Here is an 8,511-nt window from a genome sequence, read left to right as displayed (position 1 = left end):
CATGAAACAATAGTGATTTCAAATGTTGTAAAGATTTTATCTGGGGTCTGACTCTAAAATTAATCCACTGAATCATTTTATTTTTTTATGCACATTACGTAAAAAAATTAAACATTGCATATTATTTGTTATTCTTTGTTCTTATATGTTTATAATATTTCATCGACATTACTTTCAAAATCAGAATTTTAAAAACAGTTAAATCAGATTCATTTGTTTAACTCTTTCTAGGGCCGTGAGAAGTATGCTTCCCACCAAATTTATCAATCTTTGTATGAAATTATGTAGGTTGGCATAAGTTCTGACACATTTTTTTAGTAAGTCAGAAACTTACTAAACTTAGAGGCTTCAGTTCTTTAACTCAGACAAAATGATGTGTCTTGATTTGTTATTTAATTATTAATTAATCAAATTAATTAATGAATCAAATTAAGTTTATCTAATAAGCTAAACGAATCTCTTTTCTTATTCTAATTTCAAACCTAAAAATATTTTAACATAATATGACTAGAAAAAAAATGTCCCTGTAAAGGGTTAATATAAAACTTTGTTTTAATTTATCTTATTTTTGCTTATAAATCTTAATTTATTTTCTGAGCGAATAAAAAAAAAAAACATCAAATACTTTTCAAATAATTTTCACATTTCAACTATGTATTAAAAAATGTAAGTATATTTACTCTTAAGGAATCAACATAAACAACAAATATATGAATTAAAGTTATCTATAAAATTATAAGAAAATAATCTTTCAGTATAATGAAAACAAAGAGCAGTTGTTTATCGTTTGCTTTTCACCTGCATAGAAAAAGTATCTTGTTTCGTTTTCCACCTACCCTGGCGCGATCCCACCGTCCCATCGGAATACCAAAACGGCAGACGATTTTCCTCCGTCCACTTATTCCATTCCACCCTTCTCGATTTCTAGCGACGAATATCCCTCTCCCGCCACCCCTCCGCCACCGACGTGCGTCGCCGTTGTCAGCAGCAATGTGAAGGGAGGAGTCAAATTCCCCGAGGGCTGCAACCTCTCCGACCAATGGGAAGGTTTGGGTGACACCCCCGTCACCCAATTCCCGTACTGCGCGCGGGGTCGTCCACGGTGACGTTCCAGTAAGAATTCGGGGACCGAAGACACCAGGACAACGATTGGTTTGAGGCCTTTTTCCAAGCGAAAACAGTAATTCGACACTTGAGGTTTTGTTGGTTTAGTGTGTTGTTGATATCGGCATGTGAACAAGAGTTGATTTGTGATTCAACTTGGCGATGGTGAATATGTAAGGAAGGTGGTTGGATTGGTCGGCGAACGTACGTGTACGACGGGGTCTTGTTGACGAATTGATTGAACATGTCGTACACGCAGTTTGGATACTCTACATATGCCGCGTCGTCGCCTGTAAGTAAAACAACTTGTAATTACTACATTACCGAATATTATAAGTGATATTTTTATTTCATTTAGTTTTCTTATCAACCCTTCTTCTCATGATTTTTTTCTTTTTTTGTCTGTGAAATCAAGATGCTAAAATTCCTGCTCTAGATTAAAGGAAAAATGTTTTAAAAAATTATATTATAAATATATAATAATAATTAAAAAAACAGTATGATGGAAATATCTATCATCATGCAAATTTGCATGTTAAGCTCAGTACAAAATAAATACAAAAAAAATAATATATCTTTGTATTATTTTTATTCCTGGTGATAATTAAAAAACAATTATTATTCTTTTTTAGACACAAATTAATTCCACATTTACTGCATTAGATTATAGAATATATACCATTTGCACTTAGAATATTTGCACCGGAGTCACCCTCCTACTTCTGGCCAATCTTCAATGCCCCTCTCTGCTAAATTTCTCTACAAAAGTAACATGAAATAAACATATAGTAAAAAACATTTTCGCCATACATTAGAAGTGAAACAACTGCATAGGGATGTAAATTTCTGTCATATGAATTTAGAAAGAATATTTGGAGTATAAAATATAAATTGCACAGAAAATAACAGAAACACAAAAAACAAACTTTCTTTTCCACTCATTATCGTTTTTATTAGCCAAAAAATCTCAGATTAGTTATAAAAAATATTCAAGAAATAGCACGATTCTTCGAACCACAACAAACAGCGGAATGACAAATTCAAACCCACTATAATAATTGTAAAATCTGATTTTTTTAAATTTTTTTTTGACAGCTGCGTTCCTTATTACGCAATAGCCGTGAAAAAAGTTGTCAGCAACAATCAATTTACAATACACCTGTTTTGAGTATTATTTTTTGTTCACTTAATGTTATGATGGAAATTTCAATTATCATGCAAGGAAGGGTTAAATTAATTTTGTTTTGAATCGATCATATAAATTTCTTTAAGAAATAGAAATACTTGAAGAAATATCTTTTTTAACCTCAAATATTAGGAGTAGAGGTTTGTTCCCTATAAATCATCTGTCGGTCTTAATCAATTTAAGGGGAGGTGGTCAATAATCTAATGGCATGAGTGTAATAAAATTTGTTGTTTCACATTGGTCATGTTTACTATTTTAAAATTTTTATCAAATACGAGTTCATAATTCCAAATATATCTATAAAAGACATCAAGAATGCTAAGGGGACAGTGGACTTTGAAACAAGCAAAATGAATTGAAACATGAAATTATATTTTTATCGTTTCCTCACCAAAATATATATTTATATTCAACTAAAATATGTCATAAGATATATTGTTCAATAAAATGGATATTTCAAAAAGTCTTAGAGAGAGAGAAAAAAGGACATTTTAATTCTTTAGATTTTAATTAATTAGATTTAAATATCTTTAAAATGTTCCAGGTGTCTTAATTTTTGTAGGAATTATATTAATAATAAAGATTTCGGTTAAATATTAAATAAAATAGGGAATATTTTATATTTCGAGTTTTTATGATTTCCGAAGAACATAAAATTCTTATAAAAATTCTATAAGTGTAGATAAAAATATCTCTAAAAATTTAGCATTTAATTAAAATTACAAAATCATGCACAGTTTTATTCTAAATAAATTTATTTTGAGTAATAAAGAAAAAAAAATTAAAAATTAAGTTGCCTAGATTTTTTTAAACTTTAAAAAACTATACATTCTTTAATTTTTAAAAAAATAATATTCCGTTTAAAAAACTTTTTTTTAAAAAAATTTGATACGTATGCATAAAATACATTTATATTTTAATAGGTATGCATAAAAAAATTTCATAACTCTAAGTGAATAATTCGCAAAAATGCATAAAAGAATCCACCGTCCCCTTAATGGATATGGTATACTCACATTATAGGGATCTTAACTTTGTTACATTTTTTTACATTTATTCCATATATTTTATTCAGAAAATTCAAAATCAAATTCAAATTTCATTTAAAAATATATTTCTTTGGTGCTTCATTTTAGAAATATAGGGTGACTATAAAATTGTTTTACCTATTTGGAACATCTTTAGATAAAAGGATGCCAAACAGGACAAGTAACAATACTTATGGCCATTTTGTATTTGTCTGACATGTATTAAAAATATGTAGAAAAAGTGAGTTCCATTAGTGAAGTAAAATTCGCGTTTTAGAACTCTTATATCCACTGTACTGATACTGCAATAGGTATAATCTTGTGCATCAGTTTGAATTCAGAATTCACAATGCTAGTTTACTGAGTTACATCGGATTTTTTTTTTTTTTTTTTTTTTTTTTTTTTATCGAAGATTAATGAATCTTGAGATTGCATATGATTTTGCAGTTGCATGAGATTGCAGTTTTCCATGTAGGTAGAGATTTAAGAGAAATGTCATTTCCCCCCCTTCAGTTAAATCATCAATGTTGTTGTATCTGATATGTGTCCCTTTTTTATATATTTTTTTAATGTTAACCACTAAAGATATTCAAAGCGATCGCATGAGATGTCTCCCTGAAATTTTGAAAATTTTTTATGATTAAGTTACGTTTAGGAATGTAGAAAGTACCAATATTGCAGTAATGTCAATCCATATTTTCAAAGTAACCTCAAATCTAGGCTCCAAAATAATTTTCACTTTTTATTCGAATGAAAAGTGGAATTTTAGATCAATTTATTAATATAGTATTAGTTGTCACTATTATGTAATCTTCATATGTAATTTTATATTGTTTGCTGATGATGGTAAATTAGTAATTTATACTACGCATAAAGAGGCTTATAGAAGAATTGATTGATCAATTTTTACCCGTTTTTAATTATTACATGCAGTGTGATAAATTCTGAAGTCATTAATAAATGATGTACAGTAAAAAATTTGACTTAAAGAAATCGCTATTAAATTATTTTATAATTTTTTATAAAGATATTAATATTAACATTTTAACTTACGAATAATCTTTTTTTAAATTTACATCGATTGTTCATTTCAAAGAAATTTAATCATTGCATTACAGTCTTTCCCCTAGAAATTTGATAAAACTATTATTTAAATAATATTTATCTTCATTTAATAATTTGGATTAAATTAAGATTTAAATACCTTTTTTGTTCTGTAACTTATTCTTCAGAAAAAATTCAGATGCTCCAATATTGAAATATGACGATTAGTTTTACAGAGTTGCTCTGACTTCCACTGCAAAATTAATAGCCATAATATTTTTTTTTTCAGTTTTATTCTACGACTAAATACTATCAAGCTCTTTCCTAGGAATATAAAATATGCCTACAGCGAAATACATTTGGAAACACCTTATAATATTAACTGTGATGTTCTTAAAAAAAAACCCATATCTTGATCTCACGTATCTTGAATTTTGTTAACAAAATGTGCACGAATATGTGTTATTGCTTTAATAACCAGATAGCAAATTCCTGTATATTAATATGGTGATATTAAGAAACTGACATTCTTTCTCTAAATTGCGCGATGTAAAAATTGCAATGCGTTAAATGCAACGGCTGATGCAATTAAGCCAGACGAATAAAATTACAACAGAATCAAGTTTAAAACAATATAATAAGATGATATTTCGAATCTCCTTTAAATTTTAAAAAAAAATTTATTTTGAAGCTAAAGATTTTGAAATTTTATTGAGATAGTTAATTAATAATAATTTGAATAAAAATGCTGCCTTGGTATTTTTTTATACAGCATATTTTGTACTTTCTATTGAAACATTTATTATTTTTTTAATTAAAATTCTGTGTAATAATAATATTTATATTGCTCTAAATAATAAGGATATGTGAGTACTTTTTCTTTTAAAACAGAATTGTATCGAATGACTATAGAAATTTATCAACCTTGGTACTATGCATAGTTAAAACTTTTTGAATCAAGATTGGAACATGGTTAAACATCCGTTTTATATCCATTGAAGTTGCAATAAATATCGATCCTTTTAATTGATATGCTTTTTGCTCATACACCGCAGAATATGAACGGAATTACAAACTAATTAAGTTTTAAATTGATTTTTAAAAACTTTCTACTTATTTATTACAGTATATGAATAGAATTACAAAATTAATTAAATTTTTAATTGATTTATTTATAAACTTTCAACTTATTCATTATAGCGTATGGATAAAATTCCAAACTATTTAAATTTTAAATTGATTTTTTATAAACTTTATAATTTATTAAAGCGCATGAATAGAATTTTAAATCTATTTAAGTTTTAAGTTCATTTTTATAATGAATGAAATTACAAAAATAATTAAATTTTAAATAGATTTTTATAACTTTCTACTTATTTATTACAGTATATGAATAGAATTACAAAATTAATTAAATTTTTAATTGATTTTTTATAAACTTTCTACTTATTTATTATAGTGTACGAATGGAATTATAAACCTATTTAAGTTTTAAATTGATTTTCTCAAAAACTTTCCAATTATTCATTATAGCGTATAAATGGAATTATAGAGCTAAATTTAAAATTGATTTATTTTTATTTATTAACTTTTCATTCATTCATTGCCGCGAATCAAAAAATCACAAAGCTAATTAAATTTTAAATTAATTTTTTCGATTTATAAACTTTCTACTTATACACAGAATGGATGGAATTATTCAACTATCACAGTTAAATTTTCATATTGTTAATGAAGTGCAATGATATAAATTTGTCTAAAAATTGTTGGAATTTAGTAAATGAAGAAAACCTTAATATTCTAGAAGGAAACCTATTTTAAAAAAATTAATCTTGATTTTCGTTTGCTTACTTAAACAAGACGACTATTTTATTTGTCCTGCAATTTCAAATAATTTGAACGAATGCTCTTTAATCAAATATAGCTAAAATACATTACTGCTTTAATTTACTTGACATTTATCAAATGCAATAAAAATTAGGAAATTCAGTTTGATGTCTGAAGCTTTAAAAATTCAGCAGATAATATTATGAAAAATATTCCGAGAAGAAAAAAAGAACTCTATTAAAATTTTAATTGCAGACTATTATTACTCTCGTGCTCTTATATTATTAATACATACTACTAAAAACTATTCTTAGAAGAAAAAAAGAACTCTATTATAATTTTAATTGCAGACTATTATTACGTTCGTTCTCTTATATTATTAATACATACTACTAAAAACTATTCTTAGAAGAAAAAAAGAACTCTATTAAAATTTTAATCGCAGACTATTATTACTCTCGTGCTCTTATATTAGTAAATACTACTAAAAACTACTTCGTGTTATGCTTTATTTCTTTATTTTGATTAAATTAATGAGGAATTAATCAAATTGATAAGCATTAATAAAGAACGGATTTTTGGAGAATTTTATAGAACACTGGCTTATATTTAAAATCGTAGCTTCAGCTGAAATTAGGTAAGAAAATGGAAAGTGTGAAGAGTTTGACATCGTTTAAAATATTTCACAGAAATTTTACGAAAAGATTATCTCAAATAAAATCTTTTTTATTATTTAATAAACTTCTTGTTTCCTTTTTCGTTTTTGAGGTTGTGAAAAATATATTCGACTGAAAATGGAATCATTTCGTCGTCTGGGTAGGGATTACTATTGGGAAAAGTTTGGAACTTTTTTTGTAAAAATTCTTAAAATAGTAAAGGGAAACATTTTAGGAATAAGTGCGTAGCACGACTCTTTTGATCTAACAATTATCTACTTTTTTTTTTTACTTGCCTACACCTAGAAAGAAAGAAAAGTTTCAAAAGAATCACTCTGTCGAATGTGAGTTTTGTACAACGTGAATGGATCGTAAAATAATTCTTTCTTCGTGAATAAAACATTCTTAAAAAAAAAAAAAATACCGAATTAGTTTCTAGTAACAAATAAGATGCTCAATACCTATAATGGAACTTTTAAAAGAAAATTAATTTCATCTAATAAAATTCTTGCAATTTTTCACGAACTTCTGATTTTCGAATTATTAGTAGCTTTAATTAGCTAAGATGATTAAATAAATTTATCAATTAATGTAAAATATTTATAAAGGAATAAAAAAATTAATTTCATCTAATAAAATTCCCTGTAACTGTTTGTAAAATTCGGATTTTTGAATTATTAGTAGCATTAGTTAGCAAAGATGATGAAATAAATTTATTAATTAAGGCAAACACATTTAATTCTAATTCCAAAAAAGTTTTTTATAAAGCAACAAAACTTTATAACTACTTGTATATGTTGGCGAATATATTTTGAAACTCTCCCTACTGAAATCTTAAAGTTTTGTTCAATTTATATTGTCTATATTGATAACATATATATTTAATTTTATGAGCAATTAGGTAAAATGCAATATATTGTTCATTAGTGTACCATTTTGATCTGCAAAATGATACACTTGAACTATTTTTTCGGAATTTATAGAGCTTCGAAAAGCGTTTAAACTTTAATTGTAGGATAATGACTTTCAGGAAACTCATCTTTTTAAAAAAAAACTTTTTCCGAAAGATTTTTTTTTTTTAATTTTAAAGAATTTTTCAAAATTTACTAATGGTTACTTGAACTCATTTCATACGATCATGATTTAAATTATATTAAAGTTTTGATATCTTATTATTTTTCTCATAAATTATTATTTTAAATCCATACGGATTTTTTTATATTAATTTAAATAGATGCTTGCGAATTAGATTGATGTAAGTAACCACAATCGCCAAGAATCTATAAAGCTAATTATAAGATATGTGTATATGCTTATTTAAATTTTTATTCTCTAATTCTCTAATTAAAGAAATTTACATTAAAATTAGGATAGTTACATATAAATTCGTATATTTTTCATTAAAGATACTTTTCTACGTTATTTTAAAGTTCAATTGTCTAATGGATTTTACAAGTTTGATTAATTTGCAATAATCTTATACGTTATATCTGCGATGTAATTTTGGAAAGACACTATTTTGTAATCATACCTGAAACTGAAAAAAAAAATCTAGAAAATAAAGAAGAAAATGAATAATCAGTTTAGAAGGAGAAAAAAAATTACCGCAATGTCTAAATAATAAATTTTATTGAGCTGTTTTAAAATAAAATGCTTAAATTAAAAC

General features: G+C 25.7%; 1 protein-coding gene across 1 annotated transcript in view; it reads left to right on the top strand.

The window, feature by feature from the left end:
* The first annotated feature begins 1,128 nt into the window (after window positions 1-1,128).
* Window positions 1,129-8,511, top strand: part of LOC129957197 (homeobox protein caupolican-like) — a 102,161-nt gene continuing 94,778 nt past the window's right edge. The window contains exon 1 of the mRNA XM_056069399.1: window positions 1,129-1,396. Within this exon, the coding sequence (XP_055925374.1) occupies window positions 1,349-1,396 (48 nt within the window). The 5' untranslated portion in view covers window positions 1,129-1,348. The remainder of the gene's footprint in view (window positions 1,397-8,511) is intronic.

The sequence above is a fragment of the Argiope bruennichi genome, chromosome 11, assembly GCF_947563725.1.
Source record: "Argiope bruennichi chromosome 11, qqArgBrue1.1, whole genome shotgun sequence".
NCBI lineage: Eukaryota > Metazoa > Arthropoda > Arachnida > Araneae > Araneidae > Argiope > Argiope bruennichi.
This window is presented reverse-complemented; position numbering and strand designations above follow the sequence as displayed.